General features: G+C 70.4%; 11 protein-coding genes across 11 annotated transcripts; 7 read left to right on the top strand and 4 right to left on the bottom strand.

The window, feature by feature from the left end:
• Positions 1–192: 192 nt before the first annotated feature.
• Positions 193–813, top strand: MICPUCDRAFT_11236 (uncharacterized protein; the record flags this gene model as incomplete). The annotated part of the gene is made up of 1 exon (XM_003058734.1): positions 193–813. A coding segment is annotated over one exon (621 nt), but the record flags the coding sequence as incomplete, so codon positions are not given.
• Positions 814–1,451: 638 nt separating this feature from the next.
• MICPUCDRAFT_57905 (uncharacterized protein) lies at positions 1,452–2,184 on the bottom strand (the record flags this gene model as incomplete). Its single annotated transcript, XM_003058370.1, has 2 exons — positions 1,452–1,719; positions 1,838–2,184. 2 exons carry the CDS (start codon positions 2,182–2,184, stop codon positions 1,452–1,454), a joined length of 615 nt encoding a protein of 204 aa, XP_003058416.1.
• Positions 2,185–2,571: 387 nt separating this feature from the next.
• Positions 2,572–3,230, top strand: MICPUCDRAFT_57904 (uncharacterized protein; the record flags this gene model as incomplete). Its single annotated transcript, XM_003058733.1, has 2 exons — positions 2,572–2,659; positions 2,833–3,230. 2 exons carry the CDS (start codon positions 2,572–2,574, stop codon positions 3,228–3,230), a joined length of 486 nt encoding a protein of 161 aa, XP_003058779.1.
• A 123-nt stretch (positions 3,231–3,353) lies between these two features.
• On the top strand, positions 3,354–3,578 carry MICPUCDRAFT_57903 (uncharacterized protein; the record flags this gene model as incomplete). The annotated part of the gene is made up of 1 exon (XM_003058732.1): positions 3,354–3,578. One exon carries the CDS (start codon positions 3,354–3,356, stop codon positions 3,576–3,578), a length of 225 nt encoding a protein of 74 aa, XP_003058778.1.
• A 63-nt stretch (positions 3,579–3,641) lies between these two features.
• Positions 3,642–4,742, bottom strand: MICPUCDRAFT_57902 (uncharacterized protein; the record flags this gene model as incomplete). The annotated part of the gene is made up of 1 exon (XM_003058369.1): positions 3,642–4,742. The coding sequence occupies one exon, from the start codon at positions 4,740–4,742 to the stop codon at positions 3,642–3,644; it is 1,101 nt and encodes a 366-aa protein (XP_003058415.1).
• A 335-nt stretch (positions 4,743–5,077) lies between these two features.
• On the top strand, positions 5,078–7,462 carry MICPUCDRAFT_39693 (uncharacterized protein; the record flags this gene model as incomplete). The annotated part of the gene is made up of 1 exon (XM_003058731.1): positions 5,078–7,462. One exon carries the CDS (start codon positions 5,078–5,080, stop codon positions 7,460–7,462), a length of 2,385 nt encoding a protein of 794 aa, XP_003058777.1.
• A 71-nt stretch (positions 7,463–7,533) lies between these two features.
• MICPUCDRAFT_39692 (uncharacterized protein) lies at positions 7,534–14,261 on the bottom strand (the record flags this gene model as incomplete). The annotated part of the gene is made up of 3 exons (XM_003058368.1): positions 7,534–10,761; positions 10,917–13,610; positions 13,710–14,261. The coding sequence occupies 3 exons, from the start codon at positions 14,259–14,261 to the stop codon at positions 7,534–7,536; spliced, it is 6,474 nt and encodes a 2,157-aa protein (XP_003058414.1).
• Positions 14,262–14,915: 654 nt separating this feature from the next.
• On the top strand, positions 14,916–16,838 carry MICPUCDRAFT_57898 (uncharacterized protein; the record flags this gene model as incomplete). Its single annotated transcript, XM_003058730.1, has 1 exon — positions 14,916–16,838. The coding sequence occupies one exon, from the start codon at positions 14,916–14,918 to the stop codon at positions 16,836–16,838; it is 1,923 nt and encodes a 640-aa protein (XP_003058776.1).
• A 131-nt stretch (positions 16,839–16,969) lies between these two features.
• Positions 16,970–17,992, top strand: MICPUCDRAFT_44274 (uncharacterized protein; the record flags this gene model as incomplete). Its single annotated transcript, XM_003058729.1, has 2 exons — positions 16,970–17,634; positions 17,662–17,992. The coding sequence occupies 2 exons, from the start codon at positions 16,970–16,972 to the stop codon at positions 17,990–17,992; spliced, it is 996 nt and encodes a 331-aa protein (XP_003058775.1).
• Positions 17,993–18,050: 58 nt separating this feature from the next.
• MICPUCDRAFT_33413 (uncharacterized protein) lies at positions 18,051–20,657 on the bottom strand (the record flags this gene model as incomplete). Its single annotated transcript, XM_003058367.1, has 3 exons — positions 18,051–19,606; positions 19,853–20,174; positions 20,302–20,657. 3 exons carry the CDS (start codon positions 20,655–20,657, stop codon positions 18,128–18,130), a joined length of 2,157 nt encoding a protein of 718 aa, XP_003058413.1. The 3' UTR covers positions 18,051–18,127.
• A 527-nt stretch (positions 20,658–21,184) lies between these two features.
• MICPUCDRAFT_57895 (uncharacterized protein) lies at positions 21,185–22,009 on the top strand (the record flags this gene model as incomplete). The annotated part of the gene is made up of 1 exon (XM_003058728.1): positions 21,185–22,009. One exon carries the CDS (start codon positions 21,185–21,187, stop codon positions 22,007–22,009), a length of 825 nt encoding a protein of 274 aa, XP_003058774.1.
• Positions 22,010–22,024: the final 15 nt, after the last annotated feature.

Genomic DNA, 22,024 nt, shown 5'->3' with positions numbered 1-22,024 from the left:
TCGCGACGTTCATGTCCGTTGTCGCATTGCGATCCGGCGCGGCGCACGAGTTGGGGCGCCATGGACGGCACGGCGGGCTCCCCCCCCGCCGCGCCGCCCTCTACCCCCCCCACCCCCCGCCCGATCTACGGCGACGCGCACCCCGACGTCGCTCCCCCGCTCGGCGCGTGGGGCGACCTCGGGCGCGACGTCGTCCTCGGCGTCGTCTCGCGGTTCAGTCGGTTCGTCCTCACGTGGATGAACACGACGACCGTGAGCAACTACGACGCGCTCCTCGATAACATGACGAAGCGCGAGCGCCCGCGCGGGCTGATCACCGTGAGCAACCACGCGTCGACGTTCGACGACCCGGGGGTGCTGAGCGCGCTCATACCGCCCGCGTACTTCGCGACTGAGCGCGAGCACGGGGGGATCCGGTGGACGATGTGCACCAAGGAGATCTGCGCGAGCGGGCCGTGGACGCACAAGTTCTTCGCCGCGGGGAAGACGGTGCCGATCAGTCGCGGCGGCGGGGTCAACCAGGCGGTGATGCGGACGATGGCGGAGCGCGTCAGCGTGGGCGACTGGCTGCACATATTCCCAGAGGGCCGCGTCTCGCCGCCGGATGAGAAGCAAGGCGAGCTCGGACGCCTCAAGTGGGGCCTCGGGAAGATGCTCTGCGACGTCCACGAACTCGGCGGGCCGCCGCCGGTCGTGCTTCCGTTCTGGCACACGGGCATGGAGAGGGTGAAACCGTACGGGGTCGGGGTGTTACGCGCGGGGGAGAGGATACACGTCACCGTGGGCGAGCCGATCGACTTTGGCGACCTCGTGCGGCGGTGCGGGCGGTGCGGCACGGAGAAGAAGAAGGAGCGGCTGTTCCGAGAGATGATGTCCCGGGTCGAGGAGAAGATGCTCGAGACGCGGGCTCGGAATTTACGAGAACGCGCGGAGCGAGAGCACGAGAAAGAGAAAGATAAGGGCGCGTAGGGACACACGATAGAAGAAGAGGGAGAGGAGGGGGGAGATCAGGTCGCCCCGAGGAGAAGAGAACGAAGCAAAACGCGTTGGAAAATCGACGAACGAAACGCGTCGTCATTCAGCAGTCTACGACGCCGCGGTCCACGACGCCTCACCGCCGCCGCTCCGCCCGCAACGCTCTCCTCATGTCCTCGACGTCCCCGAGTCTCGACCGCACGCGCGCGTCGTCGAGCCCGCCGCGACCGCCCTTGTCCCTCCGTCGCCCCTCCGTCCTCGTCCGCTTCGCGAGGTCTCTCAGCGCGCGGTCGTCGCGAGCCGCGCGCACCGCCGCCGCCCACCTCGGGGTAATTGTCCATACGAGCGATGATATCGGGGTGGAGTTGAAAGTCGTCAGAAGCGGAGTTGAAAGGCGTCGAGGTGTGTCGGGATTGTGAGCGAGGGACCCTGGGCGGAGAGAGACGCCGGGTGGAAAAGTCATCGAGGATCGGCGTTCACCGCGCCGACGCGGTCGCGCGGGGACCGGTGTGAAGAAGAACGCACCTCGCGTCGCCCGCCGCCGCCTCCGCGCGCGTCTTCGCCGCGTCCACCGCCCGCGTCAGCTCCCTCGACAGCATCGGCGCGGCCTTCTCTAACGTCTCGCGGAATCCGTCGGAGGTTTGGAACAGGTGCGCGCCGCACAGCGCCGGCGCGGCGGCGAAAAGCGCGCCGCCCGCCAAGAGGTTCGCCCCCGGCAGCCCGACGCCGTGCGCGAGGCCGAGGCTGCGGGTGACAGAACGTCGCGTCGGTCAGTCGAAAGGGGACGCGATCGAACGTCGAAAGGAAGGGACGGGTGAATACGCGCGCGCGAGAGCGTTCGATTCGCGCGGCCGGCGCGCACCCGAACCCCGCGCCGCTCGGGACGCCGAACGCGAGGACGTCCACGACCTCGCCCCACGCGAGCTTCGCGTCGTCCGCGGTCAGCGCGCCGTCTCCGTTCGCGTCCATCGCGCGCCTCGCCTCGCGCTCCACCTTGTGCCAGTCCACGCGAACGTATCCGCCGTACTGCAGCGTCTGCAGCGCGACGAACGCGCCTCCGCAGAGCGCGAGGCCGACGGTCGCGCCCGCGCGCGCGAACCTTCCGGAGACGTACCCCGCGAGCGCGCCCAAGCCGAGCTGCTGGCCGAACGCGCCCGCGTTCGCGATGACGTCGTCCGCGGACGGCAGCATCGACTTCTCTCCGGTCATCGTCGCGGTGGTGGCTCGTCGGGGTGACTGACGATGCGCTCAGATCGTCTACGTCTCTCGGGAACGCACGAACGTCGTCGTGATTTTCTCTCGCGAGCGCGGACGGCGTCGGCGTCGGCCGCGGCGGGACGCGCGCGGCGGCGGCGACGCGCGCGCGCGGCTCGGGAGGCGACGCCGGCGGAGCGGGCGACGACGCGACGCGAGCGCGCGCGCGTGTCGACGTCAGTCGGTGCGCGGAGGTGTGGTTCAAATCGTGAACGACAGCCTTCTCTGAGCATCTCGCGCGTCCGTCGTCGCGTCCCGGGCAAACTTTATTTCTCGCTTGCCCCACCACGGCACGGCGGCACTCTTCGACGCGCCGCGCACATGAGCGCCGCGTTAGGTCCGATGCACACGTTCTGGCACCGCGTCAACGCCGTCGTGACGCTAGCGATCATCGCGCTGATGGTCCTCGCCGCCGCCGCGAGCGTCACCGGTGCGTCGTCCGATCGATCGATTCCGACGCCGTCGCCCCTCGCCTCTCGCCGCCGTCCCCTCGTCTCCGCCCCCCCTCCACAACCCCCGCCGCCGCGTCCCCGCCGTCGTCGCGCTGACCCACCCCTCCCCGCCTCGCCTCGCCTCGCCCGCCTCCTCACCGCGACGCCGCAGACGAGTTCCACGTCTGCGAGCCGAAGCACGACGTCTCGATCGCCGCGGTCGAGCGCCTCGTCAGCGTCGACGGCGCGGACGAGGCGTACTTCGCGATCGCGCTCGACCTCGACCTGCGCTCGTGCTGGACGTGGAACACGAAGCAGCTGTTCGTGTCCCTCGCCGCGTCGTACGTCACGCCGTCGAACGTGGCGCACGACGCGTTCGTGTACGACCGGATCGTGACGAGCAAGACGGACGCAAACCTGACGATCCCGAGGGCGCGGAGCAAGTACAAGCTGCGAGAGCCCGAGGGACTGCTCGGGGCGGAGATCGAGTGGATCCTTCGATGGCATCAGGTGCGTTCTATACACTGGTCCCCATACGACCCCGTTCGCGTGGTGAACGCGATTCCTTAAGGACTTTGCCCGGCGTGTCTCTCCGCTCATCCCTCGCTTTCAAACCCCGCCCTCGACGCCTTTCAACTCCATCTGACGCCTTTCAACTCCACCCCGCCATCGCTTGTATGGAACAACCCTCAGATGCCCGTCGCGGGGACTGTGCACAGCGCGAACGCGACGTTCCCGGGGTACGTCATGCCGGACGAGTACGTCGTCCCCGCGCCCGGGGCGCGGTCGCGTCCGGGGATGGGGATGGGGACGGAGAGGGAGTTCGGGACGGCGTCGCGGCGCGCGGCGGCGGCGGCGGCGGCGGCGGGCCGCGACGAGCGCGCGCCGCCGTCGACCCGCGGCGGCCAGGAGTTATGAGGACGAGCGAGCGTCGCTAGATTAGACTAGACTAGCCGTTCGAACACGACGTTCTAACTAGGGTCACTCGCGCGTCTCGATCGCGCGCGCGCGCTTTAATCGCGGCGGCGGCGGCGGCAGGTCCTCCGCCCTCTCGACCAGCCGCGCGCCGAGCGCGTCTTCCTTTTTGCCATCGCCTCCGCCGTACTTTTGCCGCCACGCCGCGACGACGCTTCGCTGCCGTCCCTCGCCCGCGTGGACGTGCCAGATGCAATCGAACGGCGCGACGACGGTCCTGGTCCCGGTGACGGACGACGACGCGCCGCCCCCGCGCGCGACGGGGGCGTCTTCGCTCGAGGTCGACGCGCCGCTGCCGCCGCCGCCGCCATGTTGAAACGGACATTCGTCCCCGCGCGGACATCGCCCGTCCCTCGCCCAGTGCCGGCACGGCTTCGCCGTGTTCTCGCGTCGCCCGCCGCTCGACGCGACGAACGCGTATCTCTCCTTCGGGACGAGGTAGCACACGTCCGGTCGCGCGCGCGTCATCGCCGCGTACCACGCCTTTCGATGGACGTACTCTGGCGCGAGGAAGCAAAACGCGCGCTTCCTCGAGTAGCGCGTCGACGCCAGGAACGACACGAGCCGTCGCGCGTGCTCTCCGCTGAACGGCGGGTTCGTCACGAGGACGTCGTGCGGCGGCACGCGGTCCTCCTCGAGCGCGGCGTAGAAGTCGTCCGCGGGGTTCGCGACGGCGTCGAACCCGAGCGCGCCGAGGCGCGACTCGACCGCGCCGGCGCATCGGTACGGGTCATACACCGCGAGCTCGGACGGGGGCTTCTTCAGCCGCTGCGCGAGCTTGCGAAGGATCGGCGCGAGGTGCGCGTACGCCACCGCGGGGGTCTCACAGTCGTCCGCGGGGTCGCGGTCGCGGTCGCGGTCGCGGTCGCGGTCGCGGTCGCGCGCGGCGTCGATCGAGTGGGGAGGCTCGACCGGGTGATGACCACCCCGGGTCGTCGCGGTCGGCGCCGACGTCGCGTTGTTAGATGCTGACGGCGATTTCGTCTCATCGACTTGAGGGCGCGTGTTCGTCGACCCCGGCCGCGCGCGTCGCTCGCGCTTCCCTTCCTTCTTCGTCGCCGCCGCCGCGGCCGAGGCGTCGCCGCCCTCGCGCGACCGCTTCGACATCGCCGCACGGAGTGGCGCGAGCCGTTCGCGAGCGAGCGAGTGCGCTCCGTCGCGTCCGCGGTGCTGCGGAAGCGTCGTAGTCCTTTCCAGACGAAGAAAATTTTCTCGTTCAGTTCGACGCGACGGCTTTTCGCCCGCGCGCGCGCTGGCCGTCGCGTCACTCCTCGCGGACCGCGTCGCGTGCGAACCGCGCGAACGACGTCGATCGCCCCCGCGCGCGCGCGAAAACGCGCGAGGACGCGTCCGTCCTCAGATCGAGCGCCGAACCGCGGGAACGCCCGGGGCGGCTGCCCTCGAGCTCGATCTTAAAAGTCTACGACCTTTCGCACGTTCGAATGTCTTCGTCGTCCTCCTCCCCCGTCGCGCGCGGGTTCCTCGTCGCGTACGTCGCGCACGACGCCTCCGGCGCGCCCGTCCCGCGCGCGTGTCTGCGCGCGACGTACGGCGAGGACGGCCGCGATGGCGCCGCCGCGGACGCCGCGCTGCTTCGCGTCGTCGGCGAGAAGCACTTCCTGTTCCCCGAGTACGCGGCGTCGTCGCTGACGTCCGTGACCCCGCGAAGCACGATGCGTGCGGAGGCGTACACGTTCTCGCTCACGGAGAGCGACGGCGCGCGAACGCACGGGTTCTGCCGCCGGTTCCTGCCCCCGGCGAGGCGCGGCGACGGCGACGGCGTCGCGGCGCGGTATCCCGTCGTCGCGTGCGTGCTCTCGAGGCATCCGTGGTTCGACTTCTTCTTCGACGCGCTCGAACGCGTCGGCGACCGCGTCTGCGCGTTCGACCTCGCGAACACACCGATCCTGCCTCCGGACTCGCACGTCGCGCAGTTCATGCGGTCGACGTGCGCGCGCCCGCGAGCGGCGCCCGGCGCGGAGCTCGTGATCCCGCTCCCGTGGGCGGACCCCGTGAGCGCCAAGCCGAAGGATTGCGTTTTGTCCGTCCCGGATGTCGCCGAGCACGGCCGCCGCGACGACGCGATCGTGTCCTTCGCGCCGCTGCTGTTCCAGGCGGTGACGTCGGACGCGACGATCGCGCTGTTCGCCGCGCTGCTGCACGAGAGAAGGGTCGTGATAAGCGGCGGGGATCTCAGCGCGCTGAGCGCGGCGGTGCACGCGGCGGCGGCGACGACGCGGCCGCTGCGATGGACGGGGATCTTCATGCCGACGATGCCGGCGTCGCTGATCGATTACCTCACCGCGCCGATGCCGTTCCTCGTGGGGTTGCACGCCTCGCACGTGCCCGCGATGAAAACGCTCCCGACGGACGACATATTCCACCTGAACCTGGACGACGGCGCGTACACGTACTTCGAGAGCGACGTGGATTCGCTTCCGACGCGACCGACGCGCGCGCTGCGAAGCGCGTTGGAAGCGCAGATGAAGAGCGTGCGGCTGGACGACGACGCCGTCGCGGGCGCGTTTCGAAAGTTCATCGCGACCGTGCTCGGGCCGTACAAGAAGCACGTCGTCGCGGACGCGGAGCGCAGGGCGCCGAGGGACGCGGTCGCCGCGGACGGGCACTGGCTCGATCAGGAGGGGTTTGAAAACGGCGCGTCCACGCGACGCACGAAGGAGCTCCTCAACGCTCTGCGAGGGACGCAGCACTACGAGGTGTTCGTTCGGAACGCGCTAGAGACGCGGAGCTTCAGCCGCGACGCCGGGAAGGGCGCGCCGCTGCGAGGCGCGGGCGGGGTGTTGGCCGCGGATCCGGACGACGTGGACGTCGACGCGGATTTCGATGGCGCGTCGTATTCGGACCGGTTCCGAGACGCGAGCGGGAGCGCCGCGGCGGCGGCGGCGCGCGCGAAGAAGGCTGCGTCGAAGAAAGCCGCGGCGGCGTCCGCGTACTTGTCGCAGAAATTCGGCGGCTCGAAGAAGAACGACGGGCTGCTTCGCCGAAGCGGCAGCAGCAGCGATCGTTTAGGCGACGACGACGACGACGACGGCGACGGCGGCGGCGGCGACGGGAGAGGTCGCTCGTCGAAGTCGTCGTCGTCGTCGTCGTCGTCGTACAAACCGCACGCGCACTCGCGCGCGTTCGTTCAGAAAAGCGACGACAGAGAGGCGCTGCCGATGTCGAGAGAGGCGACGATCGCGAACGCGACGGAGCCGACGCTCGCGGAGCGCGTCGCGGCGGCGCAGAGCAAACGGCACGGCGCGGCGTCGTCGCCGTCGTCGATCGCGTCCGCGTCGCCGCCGATATCCCCGAGCGGGGCGACCGCGCATCACAGCGCGTTCGCGCCGCCGCCGCGGGCGCCGCCGCCGCCGATCACGGCGGCGGTCCCGCCGCAGAGGGCGGCGGCGACGGCGGCGACGGCGGTGGGCATCCCGCCGCGGCCGCCGCCGGCGTCTTCGGCATTCACGCCGTCGTTCTCGCCCAAGGGGAGCGACGCGGGGACGGACCCGTTCGCGTCGTCGCCGAGGGCGTTCTCGCCCGCGTCGTCCGCGGGCGGGTCCCCGGCGGCGGCGGCGGCGTCGCCGCCGTCGTTTTTCGCGAACTTTCCCGCCGCCGCGGCGTCGCCGTCGCCGTCGCCGTCGCCGCCGGCCGGTCGGCAGCCCGCGCCTCCGGAGGTTGATTTTTTCGCGCCGTCGACGCCGACGATGCACGCCCCCAGGCGGGAGGATCCCGGGGACGCGCTCGCGGCGGCGCTGGGGATGATGGACGTGGGGAACGCCGCGACGCCAAAGGGCGCGGACGCGCCCTTGATCGATTTACTTTGATCCTAACTCTAGCTAGATTTCAATTACAACGCGATGGGCGGCGAAAACGCCGTCTCCGCGTGCGTTTTATTCTATCCTTTCTTCGGGTCGTACTTGTGCACGAGCCTGTACTCGTCGATGAGCGCCTTAAACTTCAACCGCAACGCCCCCCCCATCGCGTTCCCGAACATGGTGTACAGCTGCTGCAACTCCCTGTCCTGTACCGCGTCGAACAGCGCGAATATCCCCGGCTTGAGCGCGCTCTCAGCCACCGCGCCGATGCCGCGAACGTAACCGTCTCCGCTCTTTCGGTCGTCGTCGCCGCCCCACGCGCCGCCGCCGCAACACGCGGCGACGGCGTCCGCGAGGAGATGCATCGCGTACAGCGAGCCGACGACTTTGCCCGCGGATTCGTACACCGGGGCCATCGAGTTGGCGGCGCGGCGCATCGCTTCTTCGTGGATCGCGACCTCTTCCTCGTCCCTCGGCGTCTTGGTCCGCTCCGCGAGCGCGTTTTTCTCATCCTCGATCGCGTTCCACGCCTTCAACGCGTCGAGTAACGCGTGGCACGCGACGGTTATCATCGCCGTCTGCCGCGCCATCTCCGCCTTCCTCGCGCGGATGATCGACACGAGAAGCGCGCAGCACGGAGAAAACACCGTCGGCACGGACGCGAGGTGCTTCATCAGCCCCCCGTGAAAACAGATGTGCGTCAGCTGCGTCGCGCGAGCAACCGCGCGCTTGCTCAGAGGCAGCCGCGACCGCGACACGATCGACGTGAGGATCACGATCGCCGCGTTCGCCGCCGCCCTGGACGCGGGCCCGCCCACCTCCCCGAGCCCCTCTTCCGTGCCCATGCGGCACACGTCCATGAGAGATATCAGGCAGTGTTCGCCGCTGGATTCCATCGCCGCGCGAGACGCCCGGCTGCCGTCGTCGCCGACGGCGTGATCGACGCACGTCGCGATCGTCCACAGCGGCGCCGCGAGCGACGCGGTCAGATCCCACCCCAACGAGCTGTCCTCCAGCGACAACCCCGCGAGTTTCCCCCACGGCGAGTACAGCCGCCGCGCGACCGCGTCGCACGCGCGAATCCTGTCGTTCGCCATCCGGTACGCCTGGCCGACGAGGCGCTTCCCCGCGCCGTTCATGAGCGTCGTCATCGCGCCGCCGAGCGCGCGCCGCAACTCCGCGACGGGCGCCGGCAGCGCGTTGAGCTCGCGCAGCTCCCGCGCGTTCCCGCGGCCCGGGTCCTCGCGCGTCTGCTTCGCCTTCCTCGCCGCGTCCCCGCGCGCGGCGACGTCGTACGCGACGACGACGGACGCGACGAGCGCCGCGTGCGCGTTCGCCGTGAGCCGCGGCCCCGCGACTTGCAACGCGCGGACGACGGCTTCCAACGCGTCCGCCGCCTTGGCCGCGGCGCCGGGGTGCGCGCAGACCCAGCACGCGTCCAGCGACCCGTCCGCGCCGCACGGTCGCGTCAGCGCCGCGAGCGCGATGGAGAGCGTCTCGCGGAGCGCGTCCGCGGACGGCGCGACGGCGTGCTTCGCCGGCGCGTGCTTGACGACGATGGCCGCGAGCGCGCACGACGCGGCGACCGCGCGGAGGCAGCCGCTGAGGGCTTCGACGACGCCATCGCCGGCGAGGCCGACGGGGTGCGCGCGGAGGGGCTCGTCGAGCGGGATGCCGTAGTTCTTCAAGTCGCGGTGCGACTCCGGGTTCACGCGGCGGTCGGTGACGTCCGAGACGCGCGCGAGCGCGCTGGACGCGGCGTGGACGACGCCGCGGAGCGCGACGAGCGATTTCCATCGCGTCGACGCCTGGACGCCAGCCTCCTCGTCCGGCTCCTCCGCGGTGAAGCGCTCGTTCTCCTCCTTCTTCGGCGGTCTCGTGCCGTCCAGCGCGGCGATGAACATCGCCTCCGCGACGGCGGCGGCGAACACGCCGCGCGGGGAGACGTCCGGCGGGATCGAAGCGTCCTCCGCCGACGCCGCCGCCGCCGCGGCTCGTTTCATCCTCAACGCGCGAGGAACCATCCCCGCGTCGATCGCGCCGCCGCCGGGCTTCGTCTTCTTCAGCGCCCTCGCCTCGCGCAGCAACCCGCGCGCGAGGGGCGCGACGACCTTCTCCGCCCTCGCCAGCCCCTTGTGCGACGACACGATGAGGCCGGCGTGGAGCAACCGCGCGGTCGCGAACGTCGCGCGTTTCAAACTTTGGCCGACCGCCGTCGACTTCCTCGAGCGCGTCGTCGCGTCCACGAGCTTCGAGGACGCGAGCGTCGCGGCGACGCAGATCGACTTCGCGAGCTTGGACCCCACGCCGCCGCGGTCGCGGTTCGCGAACAGCGTGAAGACGTCCCTCGCGACGCCGCACGCGTCGAGCGCGGCGTCGAGGACGACGTCGTCGTCGTCGTCGTCGTCGCGCGACCGCGACGAGCACACCGCGGCGACGTGCGACGCGCAGTCCGCGGCCGCGCACGTCGCGTGCACGCGATGGATGTCCACCCATACCGTGCACTTGACGTGGAGCGTGCTGAGGCGCTCGAGCGCGGCTTTGAGGTCGAGGAGCGACGCGTGCAACGACATCGGCGCGCCCTCGGACGTCTTCGGTTTCTTTTTCGACGCCGACGCCGCGCCGCCGCCGCCGCCGCCGCCGTCAAAGTTCCTCGCCGCGTCTTTCCAGAACGCCGTCGCCGCCGCCGTCGTCGCCGTGGGGTCGAACAGCTTCGACACGTCCGCGTCGTCCGAGTGCGGGTTACGCACGTGCATCGGGCCGCCGTGGCGCAGTTTCACCTTGGCGGCGTCGACGACGGCGGCGGCGAAGTCGCCGCCGCCGCAATCGCCGCCCCCCCCCGCCGCCGCCGCGAGCGTCGCCGCGGACGCGTCGAGCACCCACGCGCACGCCTCGCGCGTCCACACCGTGAGCAGACGCGGCACCTCGAACACGTCGATCCCGCCCTCGACGACCCACTCGCACTCGCGCAGCGCCTCCTCCGTCGCCCAGTCCGTCCAGTAGTGCGGGACCCGGTCGAGAAACTCGCGCGCGACGCTCGACGTCTCCGGCGACGCCTCCGCGGAGCCGCCGCCGCCGCTGAAACGCAGCAACGCGGCGGTGAGCTCCCGCGCCTCCGCGCCCGCGACCTGGTCGCTGTGTCCCCCGGGGGGCGGTCGTGCGACTCTTCCGAGCTGCGCGATGCGGTGCAGCGTCGCCCCCGCGGCGGCGGCGGCGGTCGAACGCGCGGAGACCGCGCGCGTTCCCGCGGCGCACGCGTTTTCCTCCGCGCGCAACAGCGGCGAGATGAACTCCGAGAGCGGCGGCGTCTGGAGTTGAAAGGCGTCAGGTGGAGTTGAAAGGCGTCGAGGACGGGGATTGAAAGCGAGGGACCCTGGGCGGAGAGATGCGCCAGGAAAAGTCCTTAAGGATCGGCGTTCACCACGCCAACGCGGTCGTACGGGAACCAGTGTATAGAACGCACCTCCTCGCCGAGGTACGGGATCGCGTGCTTCTGATGCAGCGGCCACCCGTCGTGGCCGACTTCCACGATCGCGTACGCGGGGGTGTACACGCGCAGAAGCGCGCCCGCGACGGCGGCGTTCGTCGCGACCGCGATCGGGTCGTCGGTCGCGTCGTCGTCGCGGCTCTTCTTATGCTTCTTCGACGCCCTGACGCCGTCTAATCGCGCGCTCTCGCGCCATCGAAGCAGACGCCCTCTGAGCTCGGCGAGGAGCTCTGCGAGCGCGTCCGCGACCGGAGGGAGGAGGTTCTCCCCGGGCGGGATCGGCGTCGCGCCGAGACTCTCCGCGACGAGCGCGCACGTGGCCGCGACGCGCTCGGCGGCGGCGACTCTCGCCGCGCCGCCGCCGCCGAAATCGCCGCCGCCCGCCGCCGCCGCCGCCGCCGCGTCGAAGGACCCGAGCGCGAGCGACATCGCGGCGTGCAGCGCGGTCAGAACCTCCGCGACTTGCCCGGACGGCATGTTCTTCGTCGCGTGCTTCATCGCCTCTATCACGATCTCCGCGTCGAGGACGCCCTCGCCCTTGTGAGGGCTCCTCGCGCGGGTCAACCGCGCGACGGCGCCGCCGACGGCTCCGAGCGCCTCGGGGAGTCGCCGCGTCTTCGCGAACGCTCTCGCGAACCGCGCGACCGCTTCCGACGCGATCGCGCGGTCGCGGTCGCGCGTCGTCGCGTCCGCGTCCGCGTCCGAGCCCGCGCCCGCGCTCGCGCCGCCGCCGTCCACGATCGCCGCGATGATCTCCGTGGAGTGTTCCTCTAGGAGCCGGAAGTCGCGGTCCATGATCGCGAGCGACGCGGACGCGGCGCCGCGCCAGTCGCGCGTCGCCGTCGCGGCGACGCGCGACGCGAACGCCTTCAAGCGATCTCGCGCGGTCGGACGGTCCGGCGCCGGGCCGGTCGCGTACGACGACGACGCCGGTGAGAACAGACCGAGCGCGTCGTACGCGTTGAGCAAGTCCGCGGCGACGAACAGCCGCGGACCGGGGCCCGGCGGAGACGCGGCGGACGGTTTTTTTCCTCTCCGTTTTTCTCCTCTCCGCGACGCGCCTCCGCCGCCGTCGCCGCCGCCGTTGCCGACATCCCCTCCCGCGCGCGCCTCGACGCAGAAGACCGCGAAGAGCGCGTCGAACAGCAGCGCCGCGGGCTGCAGCGTCGCGGTCGGCAACCCCGACGCCGCGGACGTCCCCGTCTTCGCCGCGGTTTTCGAGTGCAACGCTTTCATCCTGAGCGACTCCATCTTCGCTCTCGTGACTTTCGCGTGCCGCGCGACGAACGCGTCCAGGCACCACGGCAGCAGCCGCGCGACGTTCGCGTCCTCGATCGTGTCGTGATCCCCGCCCGCGGCGGAGAGGATGCGCGACGCGACGCCGACGAGGAACGCCGGCGGTTTCGGCTTTTCCTTTTTCGGCGGCGACTTTGACTTCTTCTCCTTCGCGTCGTCGTCTCCGTCGTCCGTCTCCATCGGCGTCGGTTCAGTGCCCGCCTCGGGCGGCGGAATCGGAATCTCTTTCTCTCTCGCGGGCACGTTCGCCGCGACCACGCCGCTCGTTCCGTTCCGCCGCCGCTCCGCCTCCGCGAACGCGGCGGGGACGGCGTTGAGGTGCGCCGGATGCGACAGCAACGCGCGCACCGCCCCGCACGCGACGCCTTCGTCTTTAACGTCCACATCCCATGCGTTTTCTTTTCCAGCCGTCCCCGCGACCGCCGCGCGCTCCGCCCCCGCGGCGTTTAACAGCGCGTCCGCGTCGTCCATCGTCATCTTCGGCGGGTCGCGCGTCGTCGTCGAGAAGACGTCGCGACTCGCGTCGACGAACAACCGCAGCGAAATCTCCGCGAGCGTCGCGAAGCGCGCGCCGCTTCGCAGCGACAGCACCGCGAGCGAGACGAGGTAGTCCGCGGATGGCGAGAACGTCATCGGGCACTTCTCCGCGAGCGCGCGCAGGACGTCCGCGAGCGTGTGCGCGGAGACGACCTCCGTCGTATTCCGATTCGACGAGGTTGGCACGTCGTCGTCGTCGTCGTCGTCGTCGTCGTCGCTCGCGATCGACGCCGCCGCGGTCGCCGCCGCGCGCGTGACGTGCGCGACCGCCGCCGCGTTCGGGGCGTGCCTCCCCACCGATAACCCCGTCGCGAGCGCGCGCCACTGCGCGTTCGCGACGACGAGCGCTTTCGGCGGCGGCGGGTCCGCGCCGATCGCTTTCGGCGCGCGCGGGCCCGACGGCGCGGCAGACGCGTTCGCGTCGCCGCCGCCCAGGGCGCCCTTCTTCGCGCCCTTCCCGCCGCCGCCGCCGCCCTTCCCGCCGCCCTTCTTCCCCGCCTTCGTGGAGATCGCCGCGTACGACAGCGTCGCCATCGACCACTCCACGAGCAGCGTCGCGACCGCCAGCGCGCGCTCGCCGATCGCGCTCGCCGGTCCCGCCTCCATCGCCTCCGTCACCGCGGCGCGCACCTCGTCGGAGAGCGCCGTCGCGAGCGACGCCTTGTCCGCGTACGGCGTCGCCGCGTCGTACAGCGCGCGCCGCGCGTCGTACGCGCTCGTCGTCGTCTCCGGGCCGGACATCGCGGCAGCCATCGCGGTGCCCTCCGGTGCCGGCGCCGTCATCGTGCCGGCGCGCGCGCGAACAATGCCCGCGCGCGACGAGATGCTCATCATTCTCTACTTCGTCGATCTTCCAGTCGTCGCGCTTTTACGAGTATCATAACAACAATCGTTTCCTACGTCCTACCTCTACGCCCGTCGTCTCTTCCGCCTGACCTCGACGACGCGGAACGCCTCCGCGCCCCCGCCGCCGTCCCCCCCGCCCCCGTACCCTTCCCTGAGCTCCTCCGCGTCGACGACCGCGACCTCGAACCCTCGCGTCGCGCACCCCTCCTCGAACCGCGTCACCGCGTCCGGCCGGTGTTCCACGCACGACGCGAACACCGCGACGGCGGCGTCCCCGTCCCCGTCCCCGTCCCCGTCCCCGTCCCCGTCCCCGTCCCCGTCCCCGTCCCCGTCCCCTCCCCGCGGCATGACCATGTCGAGCGTCGCCACGAGCGCGTCGACGACGGACGCGTCGGAGGTGTAGCACAGGTCCGCGCCGAGGACGAGGTTCGGACGTTTGAGCGGCTCGGGCAGCGCGTCGAAATCAGCCGCGCAGCCCCATCGGAGCGGCGACACCGCCAGGAGGACGTTCGCGGGGATTGCGCCGCCGCCGCCGCGGTCGCGGTCGCGGTCGCGGTCGCGGTCCGTCCCTGTCCCCGTCCCCGCCTTGTTCCTCCGCGCGTTCTCGCGGAGGAACGGCACGAGCGCGGGGAGGTCGGTCATCCCCACGAGCGCGGGCGATCCCGTGCACGCCACCAAGAGCCCCGCGACGCCGGTGCCCGCGCCGAGCTCCAGGACGATGGCGTCGTCGCGCGCGGCGTCGCCGAGGAGCCGCGCCCAGACGCGCGGCCGCGTGACGTACATCCCGAGGAGGATCCCCGCGTCCCATATCGTGAACCCGGTCGCGGGGATCGGGTCCGCGGCGTCGGCGTCGTCGGCATCATCGTTTGTCGGCACCGGCGAACGACGACGAAGACGACGATCGCGCGACGACGACGACGACGACGACGACGCGACCGCCGCGGACGCGCTCGGGGCCTGCGACAGCCGCAGCGGCGGCGCGTCCGGGAAGTCCGGGTGGTTGACGACGTAGTCGTCGCGGAACTTGGCGTTGTAGTCGAGCGCGGCGCGGCGCCACGCGGCGCCGTCGTCCATCGCGCGCGACGCGCTGACGCCGCGCGAGCGACGCGACGCGACGGGACCGGACGGCGAGAGCCTCTCGTTCTGTTCGAACATTTCAGTTCGTCGGCAGAGAGCGTCCGCGTCCGGTCGCGTCGGACGCCAGAGAGGCGTCGCGCCGCGCCCGGACCGCGCATGCGCATGAAACGATCGCTCTCAAGGCACAGCGTCTCGTCCGGGCTGCATCACGCGGCGAGCATGCCGTCCATGCACGCGTCCGCGTCGCAGCAGCAGCTCCGGGGATCGGGCTCGGCGCGCGTCGGCGGTTCGACGTCGTCGTCGTCGTCGTCGTCGTCGTCGAGCGTCGCGCGCGTCCTCGGCGCGTCGCCGACCTGGGTCCTCGCGTGCGTCGCGGCGGCGGTCCTCTTCTTCATCGCGAGCGCGACGACGATCGTCGGCGGCGTCGGCGGCGTCGTCGGCGTCGTCGGCGTCGGCGTCGGCGTTCGCGGCGGCGTCGCGTCGCCTCCGGACGTCCTGTGCGACGGCCTGCCCCCTTACGTCGTGATGGTCGACGCCGGATCCACGGGCTGCCGCGCGCACACGTTCCGGGTGCTCCCGGGCGACGCGAACGCGAAGCCGCCGCGTTCCTTTGCGCTGCGCGCGGTCGGAGAGAAGGTCAAGTCGAAGGACGCGCTCGCGTCGCTGAGCGGGAAGACGGACGCGGAGATCGCGGACGCGCTGCTTCCCATGCTGACGGAGGCGGTCGAGAAGGTGCCGGCGAGGGATCGATCGAGGACGCCGCTGTACGTGTGGGCGACCGCGGGGCTGAGGGTGCTGTCCGAGGTGGAGCAGGACGAGCTGTGGGCGAGCGTGGACGCGATCGCGCGCGCGAAGACGCCGTTTAAGATCGCGGAGAAGGGGGACGGATCGGAGGACGACCGGATTCCGTCGTCCTCCGCGCACTTCAAGACGATCGAGGGCACGGACGAGGGGTTCTACGCGTGGCTCGCGGCGAACTACCTCGCTGGCGTGGACCTGACGAGGGTGGGTCTCGGCGAGCCGCTGCCGGCGACGATCGGCGCGCTCGACGTCGGCGGCGGCAGCGCGCAGATCGTCGGGTTCTCGGGCGGCGGCGGCGCCGGCGCTTCGGGCGCCGGCGCCAACGCGACCGCCGCCGCCGCCGCCGCCGCCGCGTCGCCGAGGAGCCTCGCGGAGCTGAAACGCGGCGTTTACGTCAAGAGTTACCTCGGCTACGGCGCGAGCCAGCTCGAGAAGAAGATGTGGAGAGAGCTCGCGCTCGAGGCGAAGTCTGGGGGCGCGAACGCCGCGGACAACCCGTGCGGGTTTCGAGGGAGGAACGAGACGCTCGGCGGGAGAGGGTTCGGAGACGTGGACGGGTTCGCGCTCAGAGGCACGGGCGACCACGCCGCGTGCTTGACCGCGACCAGGGCGGCGATCTCCGCGCTGCAGCGCGCGGGGCGAACGGAGATGCGCATGCCGGAGGAGCTGCGCGGGACGAAGTTTTACGGGATGTCGCTGCTGTATCACGTCACGCACTGGCTGTCGATCGCGTTTCCGGGACGTTTGGAAAATTTCCCCACGTCGCCGGTGTCGGAGTTTTCCTCTGCGGCGAAAGACGCGTGCGCGTGGGAGTGGGACGACGTCGTCGCTCGCATGGACGGCAAGGACGAGAACACCGCGATCGATCGCTTACCCGGTCGGTGCTTCGACGGCGTCCTCGCGGAGGCGCTCTTGACGGCCGCGGACGACGACGAAGGCGACGGCGGCGGCGGCGGCGGCGGCGGCGGCGGGAAAATCGCCGGAGGGTTCGGGTTCGATCGATACGCGAAGGACGTCACGTTCGTGGAGAACGTCAACGGCGGCGACGTCGAGTGGACGATGGGCGCGGCGATATCGCTGTTGCATCCCGCCGCGGCGCTCGGCGGGGGCCAGGAAGCGTCCAGGGAGCTCGACGGACGGTGCGCGCGGACGGCGGCGGCGGCGACGGGCGGCGGCGGTGGCGGCGCGGGCGGCGGCGGCGGCGGCGGCGGCGGCGGCGCCGCGTCGTTCTTCGCGCTCGTCGCCGTCGGCGGCGTCGTGTGGTACGCGGCGACGCGGGGGAGTGGGCGGGGCGGGACGCTGAGCAAGAGCGCGAGCGGGACGTTGCGCGGGCGCCCGTGAGCGGCCCCGGTCTAAGTTATGAGACGCCACCACGAGTAGACGTCTGCAGTTCTTGCTCGTAGTATCACACGCGAGCGGCGGGATCTGCTTCACTCGTCCTCCGCGCGCGACCGCCGTCCCGTCTTCGCGCGATGGCCGACGTCCCGATCGTCGACCTCGCGCGCCCTCTCGACGAGGTCGCGTCCACGATCAGAGACGCGTGCGTCCGTCACGGGTTCTTCTTCGTCGTGAACCACGGCGTCGCGCGCGACGTCGTCGACGCGATGTTTGCCGCGTCGTCGGATTTCTTCTCCCTTCCCGACGACGCGAAGCGAACCGTCGTGCAGGACGAGAACAATCGCGGCTGGACCCCGCACGGGGAGGAGACGCTCGACCCGAAGCACCAGACGACGGGGGACAGCAAGGAAGGGTACTACATCGGCCGCGAGTGCGAGGACGACGAGATCGGGCTGCCGCTTCGAGGAAAGAATCGATGGCCGGACGAGTCGTCGCTCGGCCTGCGCGCGTTCAGGGCGCCGATGACGGCGTACTACGACGCGTGCGCGAGCCTCGCGCGGCGCGTCATGCCCGCGCTCGCGACCGCGCTCGGGCTGGCCTCGAGCTTCTTCGACGACAAGTTCACGCGGCCGACGGCGCTGTTGCGGCCGCTGCGATACGCGGCGACCGCGTCGGACCCCGCCGCCGGCGTCTTCGCCGCCGGCGCGCACAGCGACTACGGCGTGCTCACGATCCTCGCGACGGACGGCACCCCGGGGCTGCAGATACACGACGCGCGCGCGGCCGCGGCCGCGGCCGCGTCCGCGTCCGCGTCCGCGTCCGCGAGCGGCGGCTCCGAGGAGGCGTGGGTCCCGGTGCCCGCCGTCGCGGACGCGTTCGTGTGCAACGTCGGCGACTTGTGCGAGCGGTGGACGAACGGCGTGTTCAAGTCGACGAGGCACCGCGTCGTCACGACGGGCGCCGGGGTCAGGCTCAGCGCCGCGTTCTTTTGGGAGCCGAACTTCGAGACGGACGTGAGCCCGCTGCGGGAGTGCGTGAGCGAGGAGAACCCGGCGCGGTTCGAGCCGACGACGTACGGGGCGTACATACTCGGGAAGTACGCGGAGACGCACTCGGGGTTCGACGCGCGGACGCAGCGAATATCTTATAGCGAATAGCGAATAGACGACGCGGAGTAGCGTAGACAGACTTCGGCCTAGCGAGCGCGCGCGCTTTACTGTACCTGTAGTCGTATTCAGTCGCGAGCGCCTAAAGCCGCGCGAAAGAATACAGTAGGTGAAAGAATCGAAGAATCAAAACGCCCGGAAGGTCTCCTTCGCATCTTCGATCTCCTCCTCCGTCTCCGCGAACGTCGCGGTCGCGATTTCTCTCTCCAGATCCGCGATGCGGTTCGCGCGCTGCGTCGCGAACGCCTCGCTCAGCGCCAACGGACGCGGTCTCAGCTGCCCTCTCTGCATCGCGTCCCAATCGAACTTCGCGTCTTTGAACCACGCGTGCGTCTTGACGTCCTCCGCTTTCCTTCGCAAGTTCCCGAGCCGCCGCGCTCTGCGGCGCTCCAAGAACCACGACATCAGATCCACCGCGGACTCGGAGATGTACACCGGGAACGACACCGCCCACGACCGGTCGACGATGCGCTTCATCACCGTCAGCGGGTCCTCCGGCTTCCCTTTCACGATCTGCGAGAACGGCTGCTGCCCCGTGAGCAACACGTACGTCATAACCCCGAGGCCCCACCAGTCCACGGAGGTGGAGTACCCGTGCGCCAGGATCACCTCCGGGGCGACGTACCCTGGCGTCCCGCAAAACGTGTACGTCAACGCGTCCTTCTCGAGCTTTTTGCTGAACCCGAAGTCGCCGAGGACGGCGGTGCCGTCGTTGGCGAGGAACACGTTCTCCGGTTTCAGGTCCCTGTACACGATCTGCTTCTCGTGGAGGTACTCCAACGCGAGCGTGACGACGGCGACGTAGTACATCGCCATCTCCTCGGGCATCCCCTTGAGCATCTTGATCTTACTCCCCGTGGGTTTGTCCGGGTTTTTGAACGGCTGCACCGTCGCCACCGCCGCGAGCGCGTCCATCATGTCGCAGCCGTCGAGGTGGTCGAAGAGGAAGTACAGATGATCCGCGTCTTGAAACGACGCGTGTTGCCTCACGCACGCGAAGTGGTTCAACTCCTGCGACACGGACTGCTCGCAGTAGACGTGATCGGGCGTCGAGACGACCGCGCACTTCCGCATCCGCTTCAGCGCGAAACTCTTCATGGTCCCGTTCCCGCACACGTCCGCGACGACGAGTCGGACGTACCCGCTCGCGCCGCCGCCGAGGAGCTCGCGCTCGTGAAGCGTGATCTCCGCCATCGACGAGTCGTTCGAGAAAGTCCCCGCGAACGTCTCCGCGGCGCACGCGCCGATCGCGACGCTCCCCTCGCCGTTCTCGTCGCCGCTCGCGTCGCCGTCGCCTCCTCCTCCTCCTCCTCCTCCTCCTGGTCCTCCGTCGCTCTTGCTCTTGTCGCTCTTGATGATGAACCTCGCGCGCGCCCAGCGGCCTTCGTTCTCTATGGCGTTCATCCGCTGCGCGACGATCTCGGGGGATTTCGCGCGCTCCATCAGCTGCTCGAGCGGTCCGAGGAGGTCCTCGAACGCGGGCGCGTTGAGGCACAGACACACGAGCGCGGACGAGCCGACGGCGGTGACGGTCGCTTCCCTGGGTTTCCGCGTCAGCAGCGCCTTCTCGCCGAAGAAATCGCCGCGGAACAGGTGGTTCACGCGCTCGTGACCGGACGGCGACGCGACCGGCCCCGGCGACGGCGGCGGCGACGGCGACGAAGCGTTCGCGTCGTTTTCCGTCGCGGCGGAGGCGGCGTCCTCGCCGCCGCCATTCGCGAGCATCTGCGCGAGCTGAGACGCGCCGTGATCGCTCCCTTCGCGACTTCGGCGACCGCCGTAGACGCTCCCTTCGCGACTTCGGCGACCGCCGTGGACGCTCCCTTCGAGACTTCGGCGACCGCCGTGGACGCTCCCGTCGCCGAACGACAGATGCCCGGTGCTCATCGACCGCTTCGTCACCACCGCCTCTCCCTTGCGCACGATGTAAAACATGTCCCCGACTTCGCCCTGCGTCACCACCGTCTCCCCCGGCTTGAACGTCTTCTCCTCGAGCGCCTCCGCGAGACGCACGCGCTCGCCGACGGTGAGCGACGCGAGCAGCGGCACGGAGTTTAAGAACACGAGGTTGCCCGCGTCGCTCGCCATGGCGGCGGTGCGCGTGAGGTCGCGGAAGACGTCGCGTTCGAGCGTCCACACGCGCGCGTCCGTCGTCGCGGACACCGTCGCCGTCCTGCGGGCGGGCGCGGGAAGAGATGCGATGAGGTTAGATGAGACGCGGGTGGGACCGTTCTTAAGGCGCAGTCAGTCATTTCTCGAGGAGCGGGGTCGCGTGGGGACCGGTGTCGTGTCGACGGAACGCGACGCGCCTGGGGGACTCGAACATCAGCGAGATCTCGCCGAAGACGTCGCCTCGCTTCTTCTCGTTCATCGTCACCGTCGACCCTTGCTTGTCGATCGTCACCACGAACGTCCCGTCCGCGACGAGGAACAGCTCTCGTCCGATCTCGCCCTCCTCTATGAGCCGAGCGCCCGCTCTCACTCTGAGCTCCGTCATCGCGCGCGCGACCGCGTCTTTCGTGTCGTCGTCCAGCTCGTGAAACACGACCGAGTCCCCGAGCGCGTCCTTGATGAAGTTCACGTCCTCGGGCGAGCTCGCGCGCTTCCCCGCCTTGGCGCTCTTGTCCTTCTTCTTCTTCGCGCCGTCGCGGCGCATCTTCTCCGTCATCCCTTTCCCGCGCATCGCGTTCCAGAGGAACCGCGGCGTCCCTCCTCGCGCGGAGGAGTCGTCCGAGCCCGCGTGGCCGGAAGATCCGGGAGAGAGGCCATCTTTCTCGTCGACGACGTACCTCGACGCGCGCGGTTTCGACGCGATGCACCCCATGACGCGTCGCCCGCCGCGCTTCTCCTCGCGAGCGCGGGCCCCGAGCGCGCGCTTCTCCTCGCGAGCGCGCCGACGCGTTCGAGAAGTGATGAAAATTGGAGGCGCATGTGGTGGTCCTTTCGCGAGAAGAATTCCCTTCTCCTGGTCAAGAGTCACCGATCAAGAAGATCCGCGAATGAAGATCCGCGATGAAGATCCGACGTGGCGGTTTCAACGCGGTGGGTTCGAAAGGTAGGTGCTCACTGTACAGTATCCGTTGAAACTTGAACCCGCTGGATCTGATAGAGGCTGACCGACGTCGCGCCCGCGTTCATCGGCGACGACGACGGAAACACAGGTAACAACTCGCGGCGCGGGCGATGGACGCGTCCGCGGGCGCGTCCGCGCCGCCGCCGCCGCCGCCGGACGCGTCGCCGCCGCCCACGAGGGACGTTCGCGTCCTGCGCGTCAGCCAGATCGACGCCGGTCGCCTGGACGGCGAGCTCGCGAGCCTCCTCCGCGAGCAGTTCTCGAAGATCTTCCTCACGCTGCGCCCGGACGTCCCGATCGCGTGGCAGCCCGAGATCACGCTCGCGCTCGACGCGCTCGTGTTCTACTACACCGTCTACAAGTCGCGACCGACGCCCGGGATGGAGCTCATGAACTTGCGGTACCGCGACGAGCGACGCGGCGCGGCGACGCGACCCGCGCGCGGAGGCGTCACGTCCGGGATGGAGGGCGCGCCGCTGAGCGCGACGCAACGCCTCGTCTACGGCGTCGCGTTCGTCGGCGCGCGGTACGCGTGGTCGAAGCTGACGCGCCACGCGAGCGTGCATCGCTGGGCGGACGACGGCCCGGAGGAGGAGGAGGAGGAGGAGGAGGAAGGAAGGGCGCGGGCGCGGGCGCGGGCGCGGCCGTGGTCGTGGCGGCGGCGCGCGAGCCGCGCCATCGACGTCGTCGAAAACGCGCACGCGGCGGCGTCCGCGGCGAACCTGCTGCTCTTCCTGAGAGACGGCAAGTACCGCACGCTCCTCGAGCGTCTCGTCCGCGCGCGGCTCGTGTACGACGAGCCCAACGTCTCCAGGGTCATATCGTTCGAGTACCTCAACCGGCAGCTCGTGTGGCGGGAGCTCAGGTGCGTTCTATACAAAAGTTTTTCACCCATCGCCCGGTTTCAACATTTGATCGCGTCCCGTTTCAACTGACCGGTGAACTTTTTT

The sequence above is a fragment of the Micromonas pusilla genome, assembly GCF_000151265.4.
Source record: "Micromonas pusilla CCMP1545 genomic scaffold MICPUCscaffold_5, whole genome shotgun sequence".
Classification (NCBI taxonomy): domain Eukaryota; kingdom Viridiplantae; phylum Chlorophyta; class Mamiellophyceae; order Mamiellales; family Mamiellaceae; genus Micromonas; species Micromonas pusilla.
Note: the sequence above shows the minus strand (reverse complement) of the source record. Positions and strands in the feature narration are given on the sequence as shown.